Below are 20,885 nucleotides of genomic sequence, written 5' to 3' on the forward strand. Positions count from 1 at the left end.
TCAGATTCGTGGTAAGAAGTGTGTCACCGTCATTGCAGGAGTGACACGGTTCCCTCGCTTTGTTTTGCCAGTTTTACTTAGTCCTATATACATCCCTGGATATGCTGCTGATTCATACGCATTGTAGTTATTGGCCAGTAGATTCTCTCTGAACTTGCACTCGTCATTGTAATGGCCCTGTGAAAGGAGAAAAAGACAGGAAAGACAAGAGAGTATTAATTTAGCATTCATGAGGGAGAATGAATATGACATCATCCAACTTTGGTTAAAAGTACAACTAGTGTCATTTAGGAGATACCTAGTAGAAGACACATTTTCCCTTCTTTAATGTGTGTTTTCAGTTAAACTTGAGGTACAGTCAGTCTACTTTGTAGCTAATTAAGCATTGCTATTAAGTGCTGTGTCCCTTAAGGGCATTGGTCCTGCAGGAGGCATTGGTGTTGGCCTTTTGAAATGGTCAAATTGTAATCAGGAGATTACAAATTGAACCTCTGGTTGCTTGAATGAGGTGATTAAGACCCAGCTGGAGCCAAATCCTGACACCTGCTGCAGCCCATGCAGGCCCTGGAGGGAAGATTTCCACTCCACTGTCTCCTGAGACTTGTAGGCACATAACTAACATACTTACAGAGCCGTACAGTTTCCCTTTGCTGTTCATCGCCACAAAGAGTCCACTCTGAACACCAAACAGTGTCACAACACCTCTCTCTACCGGTGATATTTCAAGAAGACCTGAAAGTAAAACCACAATTCATATTAGTCTTTATCTCTCTGGCCTTTGATACATTTGTCATGTGGTTTGTCAAAGGTGTAAAGATTACTGAAGGAGCAGAGACAACTCAAACATTTTTAAATGATTCATCACCACAGGTTACTACTCCGTAGCCACTTCATGTTTCAACAGTAACTGAGTCAATAATTAGGTTGTATTTTGGTTTAACTGAACGTTTTTTTGGCTGAATCCAGCTGTTTACCATGGGGTTTGACAAGTCTGGTGTGGGGACTGATAGACTGATTATGACCACCCCTCACAACCCTTTGTAATGGTAATGTACAAATTACAAGTAGAGTCATTGTTATGAAAATCATTTGAAACGTATATATTTCATGATGTTTGTCTAAGACTTTGAACATCTGGCCAAACATCAAAGAAATTGTAGACCTACCCATATCCTTTTATATTATTCATCCCCATGACTTATTTGCTCAACATTGCGTCTATGCAAGTTACGAAACGATAAATCTTTGAAAGATACATTCCAACACTAACAAATATTTGTGTTAAACTTCACTACACTTGACAGTTCCCTCTAAAAGTTTCTCAGCCGAGGACATGAAAGATAACTGAACATTCAGTCGCCTATGTTCAAGCCCCACTTAATATTCTGTGAAGTAAGACCCAACGTAACACCTGAGAACATAAAGTGTAATTCTATCGCGCTGATACTACTCATGTAAGCGAGTCTTTACATTTGACGCAGAGCATGCACCTATTCTACAAAGGACAGAAGTAACACGTTTAAAACTATTCAAACAAAGCTTAAAAGAGCTCGTTCTATAGGCTACATGCGATTCAGAGTTCAGAGAAAAAGTTGCGTGTCTATAGCCAAAGAAGTGAAAGCTGCACTATTTGCGTGCACTTACTGTATCGATTTTCGTTGTGGACCCCGTTAATTTTTCCATCTGGTAAAACTTGAATATGAAAGCCAATGCCAACATTGCAGTACAGTCGCCGAAGTCTTTTTATGCCCATTAAATAGTCCCCGTCCCGGTTTATGTCTCTTTTTTCCCATGGGTTCCGAGCCAATGAGCGGGAGTACAGTGTTTCCCAGTGTTGCATGGCCGAGTCGCTCTGCCGACCTGTAAGTGGAGCGCTGCGTACAGACCACGACAACAGTCCGAAAACAATTACTGGCAAAACGGCCGACTGGACGTTCATCCTGACCAGTGAAGTTGATGTTGTGGCACGAAAATACTGCTGTGTCCGTAGAAATTTTAAATCAGCAAGACGTGTCACGGGAAAGGTTGGATCTTACATCCGAGCGCAAAAGCGAATTTCCCATTGACTCTGCACAGAGTTTCCACAGTGCACAAACGACTCCTCAAAAAAGTTTATTCAGAATCGTTTGAGTGTTGCTTGTCTCCAGAACCCCTTGTTCGTCTGAACAAGCGAAGTATTTACCATATCGCCTTTCAAAACTTGCAGTATTTATATCTGCTTCGAAATTACATCACATGCCCCCCTGCTCGCCTTCATCTACAACAATACGGTCGTCAGATGCGAATGCGTAAGAATTTTCGGCCACCGCCTCCAAAGCAGCGCACACTTCATCGGGAGAAGGCGTTCCGAAGGCGCAACTCATTTTGGAGCACGCGCGCTTTTAAGAATTACAGTGTGTATGTGAGAGGAGCATATTAGTCTTAAAAAGCAACGGTCAGACAAAAACTCTAGATTGAATCGCAGACGGAGGGATATAATGTTAAAGGTTTCAGCTGATAAATATCATCTTTCCTAAAATTCAAATGTTTTATCTAAGCTCTTTCAATTTCGATGCAGTTTTTAGGCAATGACTTTTGACCTCAGGAATTCTTCATATAGTTGAAATGAATAGTAATTATGTAGGCAAACTTTGGCAAAGTTCCATAAAAGAAGGAAATCAAAACATCCACACGTATAATACCCTCTCCAGATTAACAGTGGAGTATGGATTCACTGACGTTAATTTTTTGGAAGCCCTGTTTACCAACGCAACCACCCCACTAAACCAGTCACTAAATTTTCCAGTAGTCTAGTCCAGGAAAAATTTCGATCAACACCAGTCGACATCAAAGGTCTATTCAAGGTTTGAAACCAAGGTGTGACCTGCAACACATAGAACAGAGTACGGGGCGCATAATACACAACCTGACTGGCATGGAAGTGTCAAGTGAGGCACCGGCTTTTTTGCACCTGTCTCGTGATGTGCCGATATCTTTAAAGCTGGGCAATTATCCCTGGGAGGAATTTGAGTGATTGTTGTGAAATGATTTCTTGTGAAAAATACACTAGCCACGAGCACTGGTGTAACACTTTTATTTTCATTTGTTAAATCATTCTTGCTTCCCATTTTCTCACTGAAGTCGAAGAAATAAGGACAATTCAGACAAGATGATTTTTTTCACCTCACCGTCGTATGGTGCTTTAATTTATAAGGCAAGAAAAACTCATTTTGCATACATTTGGTGAAACCCTTGTAACCATTTATGCTGAACGTTTCATCCATTATCTGAGCTTCAGTTTGATTGTTATTGCATCTTCGCTTGTGTGCGACATTTCAGATGACAATATAATGAAAGGTTAAAAGTAAAACACCTACTTCATAATTGCACTGTGGATGGTGAATAGTGAAAATGCGCAATGACAAGGACCAGCAATCGAGAAGAAAGGTTATTCCTTTACAATACCCCATGCAAAGGAATGCCTTAGTCAACCAACTGAAACATGTTTCTTTGATCTATTTGTGAGGAAGAAATAGCTATTGTCTGTGCATAATTGGAGTTCTGTAGACAATGTTCATGAAGTTTGCATGTCACGTAATTACATGTATAAAAAAGTTTAATCAGTGTGGGGAAGACTCGCATGAAAACGTTTTCTCACGCTCACGTCTGGGCAACTCTGAATACTTCACAACTCTTCTTTTGTGCCATGACCGTGATACAGAATGTTGTCAGACTTTGAGTTTTACCCTGAATTACTCACCCTGTCGCTGAGCGACGGTCTTTAGGAGCGTTAACGTACTATCCAGAGACCACCGGAGCTTATAGACAGACGACCCCCGAAATTTCACCATCCTTGGAAATTGACAGCGTTGAACAAAAGAGGTCTCCTCCATGTTCTGAGGATGCTCAAAATCAAATATGAGTTCATAGGATTAAGCATACTACATGTATATAAAGGTCGGAAACATTAATATCAATAATAATACCCCACACATACCGAAAGAAATATCTCCTGAAATTTAACGGAGAAATGATTAGCTATTATTACTATTACTATTATACTACAATATACTATAAATCATCTATTTTATGCTATAGATTTTTTTCTACAATATCGTGTCGCTATCCATGGTGCTGTCTTTACATTGGAGTGATTTCATTTACCAAGTGAATCGTAATAGCAACAATGGCAGACAACAATTTAATGTTTGAGAAATGTTTCCACATTGTACATTAATTGTTGAACCGTTTTCTCTGTATTTAAAGTATATATTTTAAGCTGAACAGTAAGACGAATTGCAAAGCATGTATTTTCGAAGAGTTTTCTGCCCCAAGATTTCCTCTGTAAAATAAAATGATGTTTTGCAAATATGAAACAAGTTGTTACTAGTTGTTATTAGAACATCCTCTATATGTTATTAGAACATATAGAGGATGGACATTCGTAAATCGAATTAGAATCACCCACGCAAGTCTTTAAGTTGCAAGTTCATTTTTAAAACATATTTACAGGTTTCTTACCACGTATTGCACAGAACAATCACAAATTAAAGGCAAACACTGTTCGCAGCAACCAGTGAATCATAGCGAGGATGAAAAAATGTATACCTTCGAACGAAAAAAGTTACTATTTTTTGGAAACAGAGGAAAACGAGTTATGTTTCTGAAGAAATTACAGACTGGTCATCTCTTGCGCGTAATGACAGCCCATGGTTTTCTCGTGCTGTTTTATAGTGTCTTATGAACAGCACTTGGTAGTATTATATGTCACGGTAAAAAAATCAAATCCCATTCTTCTCTAAGGATTATATACTTCTTTTACTTGCCCTACTTGATCAGGTGTGTCACTGTATGGGATAACCTTGAGACATAAACAACTTAAAAAGAAGAAACAAATCAAGGCATCAGTTGCGTGGTATTTCAAATGAAAAAGTCTTTGTCTCCATTTTATTGAACTTATTGCACAGTGGGCTCAGAAAAGCAACTCTGTTAAATCAACTGGGTGTTAATCAGTCATATTACACCATGGACTCTGGAATAAAGCCTCCAGATATTTTACAGCACATATTCGGAAAACGTCTGAATTTAAGATGCTTCAACGGATTGAAAAAAAAAAACACTGATTCAGACTGGAAAGTATACCATGAAGTTATGATTACTCTTGAGAACAGGCCTAAACCAAATCGATTCTATTCGTTCCAGAAAAATCATTTGCAGACAGGAAAATGAAGAAGATATGTTGAATAAAACAGAGGACCCAGAGAGTAAGCAGAGTAATATTATTCGAAGTACGTTTGATAATCGCTCTGGATTATCAACTACTGATATTAGTATGAAACAATTTATCGAATGTGGAGTTAACGCGCTCATATGAATGTGTCTATCATCGCATGTAAGAGAATATTTTCTGAGATTTACACGAGTATTCACGGTGTTTCTTTAATAACATTATAAGCAACTTTTGCAGGCACCTTCTTTAATTTGAATTTTAAAGGAAGATGTTTCAAAACCGTTTTTCCTTGCCACGCTGTTATCAAGCAGCAGAACTTCAGCAATTAGCTGCATGCGAATCTCTGTGGAGATGTTCTCATTGTCACCGGCAGGAGGCGGGCTAACTCCCCTTAATGTGGAGTGAAGACCCAGAATTCAGAACTGTTCAGAGGAGAGAGTTCTATATGGAGTATGGCATAACAGCTTTATATGACTTTGAGTGACAAACTAATGTCCAGCCAAACCTTGCCTCTTTTGGGTGTTTTTTTAATAACCTTTTAGAGAGAGAGAGAAAAAAAAATACTCAGAGCACACAAACATTGCTGAAATAGACTATCAATAACAACAGAAAATATACAAATTCTACTTTATTTAAAAAAAAAAAACTTGAATCAAGCCTCACTAATAGTGTTCTAATATTTACATAAATGCCTATACATGAATGCATACAAACACACACACACACACACACACACACACACACACACACACACACTACAATTCCGAATTACATACTCAAATAAGAATACTAACATTCCCAGCGAGACATACTGCAGTATTTCTCGTGTTTGCTTTGATGTTATGGTATGTGTTCTCATTTCAGGCAGTGTTCATGACAAATAGGCGTTGGCCTTTTAGTCTTCAGTCATCTGTTTTGTTGACTTGGGTCACACTGGCTCCGTGTCTCTGCATCCTGTGCTGGGTCTGACCTGCTGTACTGAGAATGGTCTCTCGGTACCATGTGCTGCTACCAAACAAAAGCACCATGTCATGGTCTTCATTTCCCAACAGAAGTGGAAGGAAGAGGGAAGCTCTCTCCATCCCCCGGGTCCTAAAACCCCTCCTTGGCTGGCCTTTGACATTGATGGAAACATACCACAGTCTCTCAGTACTTGAACTGTGTGTAAAACCACCAGCCAATGGTGTTAGTGTATGGTAGTGTCGGGAAGCATAAGTATTGTAGCCCAGTTCATGTATCCGTTCCACAAACTCACACTCATGACTGAAGGCATCCTAAAACAGTATGAATAGACCAGTAAATACAACAGCTTATAAAAGCTTGTAAAAAATAACCTGATTAATGACATAATGCTGAGGGAGGGTTTTCCCCATGGTGCTAAACAACATGTTATTTGACAATCATTAAATCAGTGTATTGATACCATTCTGTTTTTACATTTTTATGCACATACATCACAACGATGTATACTTAGACCAAAAAATACTTACGTTTCGATATTTCTGAGTAACAATACTCTTCCATTACTCCCATATTGTTGATGAGCAAAAGAAAAGGTGAATGCTACAGTATGTTGATTTTCAGAAGTATGAGGCTTTTGTAAAAACACCTACTGAGGCATACAGCCGCCCTCGATGGTTCATGGCCAGATATCTGCCTGAGAGCAACCCTTTTATGGCCACCACACCCACATCTACTGTTGTGATCTCCAGAATGCCTGAGGAGAAATAATAATTACATCATTCATTACCTGTACACGTCATTCAGCACAAACGTTACTGTGGCAGGGACTTCATACTAGAGAGTGGATTTACTTAAGGCCTACCTTCCTCTGGTCTATCACTCCTTTTTCGAACACAACTGAAATGTGTGACAAAATATATCTTTTTTCCCCCAAACGTCAAGCTGAACAGAGTTACATAAACAGAGCTAACACCTAACTGACGGCCATATAAACTTAAATGCTGTTCAACATTCACACCACACATTCAACCACAGAACTGCTGAAAAGCAAAGGGTAATTTGCCAAGGTCTCACTCATTCTTAATTCCACTCTCTCCAGTGACACGCTTCAGAGATGTTTCTTTGATGTTTCTTTGATTAGAACAAATAGCCTACTCGTCTACATTTGTAAATTTCCTGTATTCTTGATATCGTTTTATGGTGTATGTTTAACCACAGGTACATAAATTAAGTAACAATCAAATACTTGACTACAGAAGAAAATATCTCGAACAGAGCACCCTCACAGCCCTCTGAAACAACAGCAAAACTACCACCGACACCACCACCACCACCATCATCATCATCAACAACAACAATAACAACAATAACAACATGCAAGAGAAACGTTATAGGAGGTATCGTATATACATACACATGGAATACTTACTAAACGGGTTATTTTCTTCAGCAGTGCCGTCAATTTTACCGTTGGGGTGTATTCGCAGATGATACCTGGTGGCACAGTATAGTTTTCTGTGCCGGGGTGCTCCTCCAAGATGTTCATAAACCCCCCCGCGTCCACTAGCGTCCCTGCGCAGTCTAGCGTCGCATCTCTGGCCGGCCGAAGGCAACATTAGTGCCTTGCTTAGCATCGGACTGTGAATTTTAAATTCAACGGAACATACCACATTCAACAAGAAAAAAATAAAAATTATCGCCATTGTGACATGGCCGAGAATCTTAGTCCTCTCCTCTGATGTGAGAAAACAATGACCTTCATTTTTCAACACCGGATTTTATGATAAACCTGTCTTAAACTGGTGACAGTCAAACTACTCACGCATCAGACGCCTCGTCTATGTCTTTGGTTTGGCTCCGAAATTTACTACCTCCTCCAACTGTTTCATTCAAGAAAAACATCCATCCTACTAAATATTTTTATATATTTTTTTAAGTAATTCCCTGAAAGAGTCCACAAACATAACCGAACATTCAAAAGGAACCGGGAGAGCGTATTCAGCGCGTATCTGCGAGTCTAAAGAGAGTCACTTTACACGGTGTACCGCTTGATGTCAATGTGGAGGACCGGTGGGTTTTAAAAGGGAGGTCTCAGAACTTTCTTGTCCTAAGCCTCGTGTTTTTAATCACTTTAAGTACTCAGTATCTGTTGGAGATTTTGTAGCTTTGCTAAGATGCAGAAAATGTCTAATAAAAGGGAGTCAGTCCCACAAATATTTTAGAGCTTTAATAATACTGAGATTTTTTTTAAATTGAAGGCTACACTCTCTCTCCCACCATGATCCTGCTCTTGACTGTTTCCTGTTTTCAACAATAAAAGCCAGAACTCGACGGTAGTCAGTTATTAACCTCCAAATGACTTTTGATCTAATTGCTTCCACCTTTTTTTGAGTGATGACAACAATTTCCATAATTAACATTATAACTTAGCTACAAATCTCTCTGGCGTACTTTTAAAGACAGATACAGCAATCTATGTATTTCTGTTAACTTAGTCCAGTCTTTAAGCCACAGTTTAAAGTCCAATCGTTAGATTGTTCTGCATTTAATGGCTGCAGCTGCAAAGTGAGAACATCTGTATGAGGGACTGTATCACATGGTGGCTGGAACTTGTATCTGCAGTGAATTTCAGTAAAGGTTAGGCATCTGGAGTGAATATATGTTGATATTAGTACATGTTGGGTATTTGGAGTGAATACATTTTCTTAGTAAGCAGTGAGCATCTGGAGTGAATATACAATTTTAGTAAGACATGGATATTTGGAGTGAATACATGATTTTAGTAAGTCCTGGGCATCTGGACTGAATATATGATCTTAGTAAGAGTTGGGCATCTGGGATGACTGCACGACCTCAGTAAGAGATGTGAATCTGGAGTGAACACATCGTCTTAGTTAAACCTTCATAACATTTTTGACAGTTTTTTTTTATCATTGTTCGGACTCAGTTTACCTTAACTTAAGAAGTGTGATATTGCCTTAGGAGTTCTAGCAGCAAAGACCATAGAAGACATTACTTATTCTGTGTTTCATGAGAAAATTATTCACATATTATATTGAATCCAGAGGGATTCCCACTACTGAAACTGAGGGAACAGTGTCAGGCTTGCATAGGAATTATGTAATATCACCAGCTCTTGCTGTCGTGGTAACACAGATGTAATAGAAGAGATTGCAAATATTTTTCTTATGCTTAAATTAGGTGATAAGACGGAGTTCAGAAGTGACAATCACAGTTACAGAAGTAGAATTATTGATAGACTCTTTATATCTTCGGTGTAGCGTTACAGTTTCTCAGACTCTTACACACTGCTTATCGCTGCTAGGTTTCCAGTCCAGACAGAATCCTTTACCAGGATCATTTCAGCAATCTGATGATACTTGTCTTCAGTGTCAGTTTAATAAATGTTTACTCTCAGTGTGTCAAGGTTCGGAACAGAGAATCGGACCCAAAAGCAGTTTCAGTTCGATGTTTTAATAAAGAAAAGATCTCTCAACACAAAAAGTCTTCAGACTCTCCAGGGAAAAAACAGGAACACAAAAACAGCACACAAAATGGCTGTAGAACAAAACTCAGGCAGACTAACTAAAAGGCAGGCAAAATGACAATTTCAGAACAGGTAGTATTCTAACAGGCAACTGGCAGGAAAACAAAAACAGGCTTTCAGTCTAGACAGACTCAGTCAAGATACTGGGACAATCTGACAAACCAGAGACAAGCAGAGGAAGGTATAAATAGACAGAGTAATCCAAACAAAAATGAGAAACAGGTGAACTCAGAAGGCGGGAAACGGACAAAGACAGGAAGTAGAAACACAAGTGAGGGGCGGGGTCGGAGTGACAGGGAAAACCAAAACAAACAAAAGCACATGGTAAAACAAAAACACAGAGTGACCACCAGGAGGCCACAGAGTGACAGTCCCAGTGCAGGTGCTGACAGTACCCCCCCCTCAACGGACGCCTCCAGGCGTCAAAGCAGGGTGATGAGGATGCAGACGATGGAAGTCGCGAATAAGGGCCTTATCAAGGATGTGGCGGGCCGGAACCCAGGTTCGTTCCTCTGGCCCATATCCCTCCCAGTCAACCAGAAACTGGAGGCCACGTCCACGTCGACGGACATCCAGCAGCTTATGCACAGTGAAGGCAGGAGCCCCATCAATAAGACGGGGGGGGAGGGGGGGACACAGTGGGAGGAGAGAGAGGGCTGTGGCAGACTGGCTTGATCCGGGAAACGTGGAAGGTTGGATGGACCCGCCGAAGAGAGAGAGGCAGCCGCAGGCGGACTGCAGATGGGCTGAGGACCCGCTCAATGACATAAGGCCCAATGAAGCGAGGAGCCAGCTTACGGGAGTCGACTCTGAGGGGCAGATCCTTAGTGGAGAGCCAAACCCTCTGTCCTCTCCTGTAGCGGGGCGCCTTGATCCTACGTCGGTCTGCTAACCGCTTGACCTGGGCGCCAGAACGCAACAGGGAGGTACGGGCACGTCTCCATGTGGACCTACACCGCCGGATGAATGCCTGGACTGATGGAACAGAGGTGTCTGGTTCCTGAGAAGAGAAGAGAGGTGGTTGATAGCCTAGGCAGCACTGAAAAGGGGACAGACCAGTAGAAGCAACGGGCAGGGAATTGTGGGCATACTCAGCCCACGCCAGATGTTGACTCCAGGAGGAGGGATTCTGGGAGGCCAGGCACCTAAGGACTCTTTCCAAGTCCTGGTTGGCCCTTTCTGTCTGGCCATTGGTTTGAGGGTGAAAACCTGATGAAAGACTGGTAGTGGCGCCAAGAAGCCTACAGAATTCCCTCCAAAACGTGGACACAAATTGAGGACCTCGATCAGAAACAATGTCCAAGGGCAGTCCGTGTATTCTAAAAACATGATTTATCATGAGAGACGCTGTCTCCTTAGCAGAGGGAAGTTTAGTCAGGGGAACAAAATGTACACACTTGGAGAATCTGTCAACAATTGTTAGAACAGTGGTGTTACCATCAGATGGTGGAAGGCCAGACACAAAATCCAAGGCTATGTGGGACCATGGTCGGTTGGGTATCGGGAGTGGCTGAAGGAGTCCTGTGGGTGGTTGGTTGGAGGTCTTGTTACGTGCACAGGTCTGACATGCAGCAATGAAGGCCTGAACATCAACAGCCATTCTTGGCCACCAAAAGCGTTGACGTAGAAAGGCCATAGTCCTCCTGACTCCAGCATGACAGGTCAACCGGGAAGAATGACCCCACTGCAGGACCTGAGAACGGACAGCACTGGGAACAAACAGACAGTTAGGAGGACAATTGTCAGGACTGGATTCATGTTGTTGGGCAGAACGGACCACAGACTCAATATCCCAGGTGATGGCGTCAACCAGGCAACGAGGGGGCAAAATGGTATTAGGAGCAGGGACATGCACAGGAGCACTAAACTGGCGAGAGAGGGAGTCAGGCTTGGCATTCTTTGAACCAGGGCGGAATGACAATGTAAAATTGAAACGGCTAAAAAAAAGAGACCACCTAGCCTGACGAGCATTGAGACGTTTAGCTGACTTTAAATATTCAAGGTTCCTATGGTCCGACCATACAAGAAAAGGAACCTTTGAACCCTCCAGCCAGTGACGCCATTCCTCTAAAGCCAACTTAACGGCCAGTAATTCTCTGTCTCCGACATCATAGTTATGTTCAGTGGGTGTGAGTCGATGAGAGAAAAAGGCACATGGGTGCAGTTTATTATCTGTAGTGGACCTCTGGGACAGGACCGCTCCTACCCCGACATCCGAGGCGTCCACCTCCACAATGAACTGGCGTGCTGGGTCGGGCATAGTCAGAATGGGGGCAGAGGTGAAACGCTTCTTCAGTTGTTGGAAAGCATTCTCTGCTGCCTCCGACCAGAGAAATCTGACAGAAGATGAGGTCAGACTCGTTAGAGGAGATGCTAAGGAGCTGTAGTTGCGTATGAACCTTCGATAAAAATTGGCAAAACCCAAAAACCTCTGCAGATCCTTGCGAGACTGGGGAGTAGGCCACTCCACGACAGCTTTGATTTTGGCCGAGTCCATCTCTACCCCCCCCTCAGAGATAACAAAGCCCAGAAACGATGTAGAATTCCGATGGAACTCACACTTCTCTGCCTTTACAAAAAGTTGGTTCTCCAGCAACCTTTGAAGAACAAGTCTGACATGCTGGACGTGATCACGTAGAGATCTGGAAAATATTAAAATGTCATCAAGGTAAACGAAAACAAACTTGTTAACCATGTCACGCAGGACGTCATTAACCAGGGACTGAAAAACAGCTGGGGCATTGGTCAAGCCAAAGGGCATGATGAGGTACTCATAGTGACCTGTGGGGGTATTAAACGCTGTCTTCCATTCATCTCCCTCCCTGATTCGTACCAAGTGGTAGGCATATCGAAGGTCCAACTTGGTAAACACTGTGGCCCCCTGTAACAGCTCAAAAGCAGAGGACATTAAGGGCAGAGGATATCTGTTCTTCACAGTGATGTCATTAAGGCCCCGATAATCAATGCAAGGTCTCAGCGAGCCATCCTTCTTACTCACAAAGAAGAATCCTGCACCCGCTGGAGAGGAAGAGGGACGGATAATTCCCGCGGACAGGGAATCCTCAATGTATTTGTTCATGGCCCTCTGCTCAGGGGGTGATAGAGAAAAAAGTCGACCACGAGGTGGTGAAGAACCAGGAAGCAGGTCTATGGCACAATCATAGGGACGGTGAGGCGGCAAAGAAGAGGCCCTGGACTTGCTGAAGACTGGTCTCAGATCCAGGTATTCATCTGGTACTTTGGACAGATCTGGAAATTCCTCAAGTTCCTCAGAAAAAACAGGTGAGGGGTTATGGGCAGATCTCAAACACTGGTAATGACAGAATGGGCTCCAGCCCAAAATAGAATTATTCACCCAGTTAATATGAGGGTTGTGTTTGACTAGCCATGGGTGGCCGAGAACAATGGGAATGTGAGGAGAGTCAATAACATAAAGAGCAATCTCCTCCTTGTGATTGCCAGAAAGCATCAAACTCACCGGAACTGTAAGGTGCGTCACATTGGCAAAACTGCTCCCATTCAGAGCAGAGGCAGTCAGAGGAGTCTGCAGGGTGGAAACCGGAACTCCCCACTTGGTGGCCAGGGACGCGTCAATGAAACTCTCCTCAGCACCGGAGTCAATCAGAACAGATGTAGTGTGCCGGTGGCCTCCCCACATCACAGAGGCTCTTAGAACAGTACGGAGGGATGGGGAGATCGTTGAAGGAATAAGGCTCACCAGGACTCCCCGCTTCACTGGTGAGCCTTGTCTTTTGCTGGACAGGTTGAAACAAAATGACCTTGATGACCACAGTAGAGACAGGCATTGGAATCCATCCTCCTCCTTCTCTCAGCTGGTGAAAGGCGGGTCTGGTCGATCTGCATTGGCTCAGGTTGGGCTGGTGGAGCAGACGACTTTAATCCTATGTTAGGAGTGAGGGAGAAGGGGACGGTCCCAAGGCGTTGATAAGGTCGCAGGGAATTGAGTGGAGTCTTGAATCTGCGCAGCTGACTCAGCCGGGTGTCAACACGGATAGCCACATCCACCAAGTCATCAAACGAATTAGGCAGATCGCGGGGAATCAGTTCATCTTTTATACTCTCAGAAAGGCCGTTAAAAAAAATGTCGTAAAGAGCTTCTAGATTCCAACCCGTAGATGAGGCAAGGGTGCGGAATTCTATTGCGAAGTCAGAGACAGACCTGTTCCCTTGACGGAGGTGCAGGATCTCACGTGCAGCTTCTCTACCCTGCTTTGAGCGATCGAAGACCTTCTTCATCTCAAAGGAAAATTGCAGAAAGTCATCCTGAATTGCCACATTATTGGTCCACATGGCTGTTCCCCAGTCTCGAGCCCGCCCGGACAGCTGGGTGATGACATATGCAACCTTGGAGCGATCGGACGGAAAGGTAGAGGGTTGTAGTTGAAAAATGAGCTCGCACTGGGCTAGGAACGACTGGCAGGAACCTGGATCTCCTGAGTATGTCTCAGGGGGCGGCAGACGAGGCTCCCGAGCAGGCAGGATGGGAGGTGCTGAAGACAAGGGAGCAGTTTGAGAAGAAGCCAGCTGGAGTTGTTGCACCTTAGCAGTCAGGTCCGTCACACGGGCAGCAATCTCCTCCACTGTCTTGGAGACAGTGTTGAGCTGTGTCTGGTGTCTTCCCAGCATTGCTCCATGCACATCAAGCATACTCTTTAATTGCTGAAATTCCGCTGGGTCCATGATGGTCAGATTGTTCTGTCAAGGTTCGGAACAGAGAATCGGACCCAAAAGCAGTTTCAGTTCGATGTTTTAATAAAGAAAAGATCTCTCAACACAAAAAGTCTTCAGACTCTCCAGGGAAAAAACAGGAACACAAAAACAGCACACAAAATGGCTGCAGAACAAAACTCAGGCAGACTAACTAAAAGGCAGGCAAAATGACAATTTCAGAACAGGTAGTATTCTAACAGGCAACTGGCAGGAAAACAAAAACAGGCTTTCAGTCTAGACAGACTCAGTCAAGATACTGGGACAATCTGACAAACCAGAGACAAGCAGAGGAAGGTATAAATAGACAGAGTAATCCAAACAAAAATGAGAAACAGGTGAACTCAGAAGGCGGGAAACGGACAAAGACAGGAAGTAGAAACACAAGTGAGGGGCGGGGTCGGAGTGACAGGGAAAACCAAAACAAACAAAAGCACATGGTAAAACAAAAACACAGAGTGACCACCAGGAGGCCACAGAGTGACAGTCCCAGTGCAGGTGCTGACACAGTGTTTAAGATTAAGCTGAATTCTTGTTTTATGCTGTGTTCAAACAGAATACCTGCACAGGTTTTATTCACAAGGGTCAAATAAGGACTTCCTTACAAGTTAGTGTGCATATTGTTCCATGTCCATTCCTTTTTCATGACGCAATACAATGCAGCCTCTTTTTTTACACCAGCCAAGCACTGAACATGCTGATTTTAAGAAAATAGCCATATAAGCAGTAGGTGATTTATAGGGGGATGAGGAGGGGGTGCCATCCCCCTTGTTAGAAAAATGACCAAAATGCATCCCCCTTGTTAACCTGCCATCCCCCTATGTACTCTATACAGTACTGTCAGTGACCATTGCCCCCCCCCCCCCCCCCCCCCCCCCCCCCCCTTTAAAAAATAACAAATCACCTACTGCATACAAAGGAACGTACCGGTGCTTGGACATCATTGGGGTTTTGCATAAGTGGATCAGTATGTCTAAGAGATTCATGGCATTCATGACCTTAGTGTAGACTAGGATGATAGATGAGTAAGGGACATTAGTCTTTGTCTCTTCCGTTTTGATGAACTTGCTGATTTGTCCAAATGGCTCTACTTCACAGGCATCACTGTTATTCGAGACAAAGTTTTGAGACCAATTGATGGCAGTTATGCCATCTGAAAAACAGAAGGAGAATGCTTCTCTTCCCTCCTCTCTCAGATCTTCTTGTGTTGCCAAGGTGGCCCCATTTGTAAGAAAATAAGGATAGAAAATGTATTACAGTAAACGGCTTTACCCTGCCTTAGATTTGTGAGTGAAATGGATCTACCTCTAACGGAGCTTGAACTTCTGCACTGGCGTAGTACCAGTCACAGGTGGGAACGAGAGCTAGGTTTGTGAGAACAGGTACTTAAAAGCTGGATTTTCCTTGAAACCTGTTGGCACCTTCCTTGGAAATATGTATGCCCTATGCTTGAGACCGTGCCTGAGATTGTGGCTAATGTTATATTACTCATAGAGAAATATTCTTTAGTTAAAGCCCTCCAAAGCTGATCAAAACTGATTTAACAACCGAGTTGTATCACTATGAATGAATGGACAGATTTATAGGTTGTCCTCCAGATCAGCTTAACTTTCTGTTGGAAAATTTCCATGGCTAATCAAAGAGTGTCTGATTGTCCTCTTGCAGGTAGTCTTCTACATGGTTGTTTTGCTTCTCAGGATCAAAATGATCACTGTCTTCAGCTTGGTGGCTCAAACAGCTTCAAACATGGACCATGAGTTTGCTGCTATGTTGTAGGTTTGTGTACTCAAGGGATGGAATCATCACTGTATCAGTGATTTGGCTCATAACACTCCCCTTGTTAAAGAACAAAGTAATCACAGGCTTTAGCTTCACCGCACCTAGGGTGCGATGAAAAGCGTAACCTGTGAATCAAAGAAAAGGTCCTCTTCGTCTAGGTGCAAAGATTTGCAAGAAAAGGTCTTCATCCTCTAACTGCAAAGCTTGCATTGTTGACCTCACTCATGTAGTGTTTAATCAGTAGGGTTTTTTCTCCAATCTTCTACTTTCAGAAGAGTCAGAAAAGTAAACCTCATGCCCATGCAGGGATGAAGATCAAGTGTAGATGTCCTGGCCACCTTCCTTTTTCCTTTTTGAGAGGATGACGTTAATGTCAGATGATCAGGTGCTTGTTGATGATGGCAGACCAAATGCCACACTGATGCATAGCAAGGATACTGGAGCTGACTGATAAGGTGTCAAGCAGCATGAGGGCACTATGATAGGAAGGGCTGGGTCTGTCCTCAAGGGGCTAGGATCACCCGCATGTTTCTTAGTCCCTCTTGGGCTTTTTTGGACTTCAGGTGATAAGTTTGAAGGGACTGGACGATAGCTGCTCTTTCTATCACAATGGAGATTGAATCACAGTCCTGAGAAGATAGAAGCTTGGACTTGTCTTCTGTTTGTGAGAGTGTGAAAACTGGTTTCCTTGTCCTCCTTCACCTGAGCAAGGGGAACTGCTCTTTCACCTGTGGTCATAGTGGCAGAGATGCTCCTGGGCTGTAATTTCATTATGCTCCATGTGGAGTTTCACTTCAGAACTAAACCCATCTTTATTCCTCTGGAAGAGGCCATTTTCATTACCCAAGGTTTATAACTCTGTGGCTATTTCCATTGGACAGCATGGAAACCTATCGATCGTATCTCAGATGCTTTCTGGGAAACCTGATCCGAGTTGCCGATTTTTAATTTGCATTTTTCAATGTTAAACTTCTCAAAATTTTGCCTCTCAGAGCCACACAGTTTAAGAAGACTTGAGCAATGGAGGTTTGCTGAAGACGAGGAAGGTTTTCTTCTTTAGTTATAATTTGTGAGAAGCTAGAGCTTGTTTTCACTATGTTTGCAATGAGTGGTTAGCTAGTGGAGAACCACGGTAATCTGTGAACTGTAGTGGTTCTGAAGAAATAAACAACACAACTTTAGGGCATTTAACTCAAAAGGTCCTGTAGACATGATACTGGCATGGCCAAACAACAACAGAGCACAAGCTTGTTAACAGATGGTTGAGGTGGTAACAGATTCGCAAAGACAAATATTTTGGTTCCTTAGCCCATGCAGTCCTCAGACTATGACAATACTCCATGGTACAGAACTTGTAATACTGAGCTAGTTACAACAGTGTGACAAACAGATTCAGATTCAGATTCAGACACCTTTACTGAACCCAAGAAGGACGATTCATTTGCAGCTTACCCAAGCCATGTACACAACCTCAAAACTCACAGACAAGGCAGTAGATCAACATACATGGGTCAGTACCAGGGAACAACGAGCAGCAGTGAATAAAATAAAATAAAATAAAATACAATAAAATAGGAGGGGATCTCCCCTGTATCCCAGTAAGGAAAAAATGAAGCGTTGGATAACAGTGGTGTCCAAATACCTCTGCGGTTCCTTAAAAGTGTGGGATGGGGGATACTCTGTCAATCCTAAAGCAAACAGAGAAGGACATTGGACAGTTCAAAGCCATTTTTGCCCAGGTATAACTGTCTTAGTCTTGGTGAAGAGTCTGTGTGGCACTTAGCAGCTGGCACAGATATTGTGCCACAAACATACACTGTCGCCTGTTATTTGTCTCAGGGAAAAGTGCCTTGATCACTGTGAAGCAAAATCAGAGTCCAGCAGCTGTGGCTTTCCAATTAAACTGTTCTGACCACAGTTATAAACTTGCAAATTCTTACTTTCTGCTGTGTCACTCAGAAAACAATAAACTGTTTCTTTGTCGAGATGGATTTGAGCGAAACAGCAACTTTGAATTTCGCCAACAAACAAGACCATAGAAATCTCTGTCAACAGCAGCATTCCGAAAGAACTTCTGAAACTTTGGCAGGTCAGGTTTGAAGTGATGTTTTCTGTATTTCCAGATGTGAATTCACAGTATAATCAGTGGAATGCTCCCTGCAACTGTGAAAGCAACTGTGGAAGACTGCAACAGTCTTCGTTTCTCAGTCTGCTTAACTGAAAATGTTATTTTGGTTCTCTCTGAAAGAGTGAAAGAACGCAGGATTTTACATAGTTAACCCAAAGGAGCATAAGCACCATTGATCCTATACAAATGAATCTATTCAACATTCTAGTCCTTCTGTTAACTTTTAATAGCTTCTTAACTGTGGCATTTCCCCTATTAATTCACTGTTGTCAAACATAATGAAAAGCTCTATTTGACGTAGTTTTTACCTTGCTTCACCAAAATCTGTCATTTTGTGCCATGGACCTTCGGACCATATATTTGTTGTCTAAAAAAAGACTCTGATTTTATGCCTCAGCAATCTTTAACTGGAAATTATGTTTAATTTTAAAGACTCTAGGGAGATTTATAACAGATTGTAGGTGCCATTTTTCTGGTGCTGGGACCCTGTTTTTGGTACAGCATATTGTTCAGAGCGTTAACGCTTAACATATTTGTCCCTGTGTGGACTGTGGTCCAGTGTCCCTTTGGAGGCATTGCTCTTTAATGAAGTTCTCAAAATATGCTTTGAGTTTAATACTCATCCATCCCCGAAGAGACCAATGCTCTTTAACAGAGTCATGCAACAGGCTGCAGGCTCTGAGCATGTTGAGCAGATGTTTTTTATTATCCATTACACTAACAATGTACACATTTATAATTTATTCAAGCCTTCCATACCACTACTGAAGAGATCAAGCAAAAGGTAATGAGATACTTTTTTTCCCCTGTGCCCTATGTGGTCTATGCAATTTTGTATATGGAAAAACTTCTATTATCTTACTTTATAGCTGCAACAGAAATTGCTATTCAACAGGCCAAAAATATGAAAAGGATATTTTGTATAGTGCTGTGGAATGTCATCATTACATCATCATTTGTTGCAGAGTTTACTGTGAAGGGAAAAAAAATCAATAACCTTGAGTCATTACAACATAATCACACATACAGACCACACATCTATAACAGAAATAGCAGTTTTACTTTAAATTCTGGTGCTTGTCTCTTTCAGTGCCATATAGCACTGTGTTTGGTAAGTGTGCAACAGGGAGACCGCTGACTTACATTATCTCTCCACTTTCAAATCAGGTTTGACCAGAGAACTATACAGTGTCTGTCCATTTCCCTGTGGGGGACCACTGCACTCTTCAAACTGGGGCGTTCTCCACATCGTGTGAATTCCCATATTTTGTGCTGCCACAACTAATGTCCATCTTTCTATTTCTCCTGCTTATCCAGGACCGGGTCGCGGCTACATCCACCAGCTCCTCCTGGGGGATCCCAAGGCATTCCCAGGCCAGCCGAGAAATATAATTCTCCCAATGTGTCCTGGGTCTGCTCTGGGGTCTCCTCCCAGTTGGTTGTGCCCAGAACACCTCCACAGGGAGGTGCCCAGGAGGCATCCTGACTAGGTGCCCGAACCGCCTCAACTGGCTCCTTTTCAAGCAGTGGCTCTACTCCGAGCTCCTCCCGGGTGTCTGAGCTCCTCACCCTATCCACAACTAATGTGTGTCAGGAAAAGCATGCTCATTTAGGCAGTCAGACATGGCTCAGATGCAATCACATACTGCTCGAGGTTGGCACGGATGAAAGGCAGCAATGTACGTGTCAACAACGTGAAAGTAACCTACGTTACTGATGTCAACCTGATTCAAGTGTCTGGTACTAGTGTTTATTTTGTCTACGCAGTAAATGGTAGTCAGAGTAAAACTCTGAAGATTTTAATTTTTAAACAGTTTCAATAGCTGACATATTTGTCTGCTACTGTAATGAAAAGTTTAGGTCTTTTAATTAGCAATCATTACACTAGCCTCCTGTTTCATATTTGCATAGTTAATACATATCAAACCACCAGAAAAGATTGGGAGGTCAGACTTGAAGGAGTATAATGAATGAGAAAAAATAGCTTAATTCTTTTTTTTTTGTTAAACAAGGAGGACATTTGACAGATCTGTCTTGGACGTATCTCTATCAGATCCTTGAGCATTGAGGGCTGTCATAGATATTGATCACTGCACACAGCATGTCTGCATAGATCTTGGGACCATTAACAAATTATTCTACTTACTGCTTAACACAGACTATATAAGAAGTTAAAATAAGGTGACAGAAGAGGCAAAGATGTCACAAAACAAAGCAGGATGAATCCTTAGTGCAAATGACACAACAGAACACATTAAGGTCAAATACATCCATTCATTTTTAATATGCGGGGGGGGGGTTATTTGTTTATTTATTTTGTTCTTTTTTGTGGGTGGGTCGGGGGGCGGGGGTCATTTTGCTTTATTCCATCAAGTCATCAAAAACACACTCACTGACCACTTTATTGCAAACACCTACCTTGGACCTACTGACACGTCTTGAGGTAGACGTACCTCACAGATACACTATATAGGTGTGCAATAACAGACTGTAGCCCATCTGTTTCCATGTGCAGTTTGTTTGTCACTCTC

At 42.6% G+C, this 20,885-nt stretch overlaps 2 protein-coding genes across 2 annotated transcripts; both read right to left on the reverse strand.

Annotated features, from left to right (window-relative positions):
• On the reverse strand, positions 1-1,939 carry LOC115818974 (fibroblast growth factor 4B-like). Its single transcript, XM_030782506.1, has 3 exons — positions 1,645-1,939; positions 629-732; positions 1-177 (listed from the first exon to the last, which is right to left on the reverse strand). The coding sequence occupies exons 1-3, from the start codon at positions 1,937-1,939 to the stop codon at positions 1-3; spliced, it is 576 nt and encodes a 191-aa protein (XP_030638366.1).
• A 4,172-nt stretch (positions 1,940-6,111) lies between these two features.
• On the reverse strand, positions 6,112-13,741 carry LOC115824002 (fibroblast growth factor 3-like). Its single transcript, XM_030788108.1, has 4 exons — positions 13,713-13,741; positions 7,602-7,783; positions 6,823-6,926; positions 6,112-6,483 (listed from the first exon to the last, which is right to left on the reverse strand). Exons 1-4 carry the CDS (start codon positions 13,739-13,741, stop codon positions 6,112-6,114), a joined length of 687 nt encoding a protein of 228 aa, XP_030643968.1.
• Between the last annotated feature and the right edge of the window lie 7,144 nt (positions 13,742-20,885).

The sequence above is a fragment of the Chanos chanos genome, chromosome 1 (genome assembly GCF_902362185.1).
Source record: "Chanos chanos chromosome 1, fChaCha1.1, whole genome shotgun sequence".
Classification (NCBI taxonomy): Eukaryota; Metazoa; Chordata; class Actinopteri; order Gonorynchiformes; family Chanidae; genus Chanos; species Chanos chanos.

Excerpts from the sequence above, each read along its gene's own strand:
- LOC115818974 (XM_030782506.1), bottom strand. The coding sequence starts at position 1,939 with ATGAACGTCCAGTCGGCCGTTTTGCCAGTAATTGTTTTCGGACTGTTG. Across the intron at positions 733-1,644 it reads CCACAACGAAAATCGATACA|GTCTTCTTGAAATATCACCG; the intron begins GTAAGTGCACGC and ends TTTTACTTTCAG. Across the intron at positions 178-628 it reads AAGGGAAACTGTACGGCTCT|GGCCATTACAATGACGAGTG; the intron begins GTAAGTATGTTA and ends CTCCTTTCACAG.
- LOC115824002 (XM_030788108.1), bottom strand. The coding sequence starts at position 13,741 with ATGTGGCTATCCGTGTTGACACCCGGCTG. Across the intron at positions 7,784-13,712 it reads TCCGTGTTGACACCCGGCTG|GCCTTCGGCCGGCCAGAGAT; the intron begins AGTCAGCTGCGC and ends GGCACTAATGTT. Across the intron at positions 6,484-6,822 it reads GAGGGCGGCTGTATGCCTCA|GATGCCTTCAGTCATGAGTG; the intron begins GTAGGTGTTTTT and ends ATACTGTTTTAG.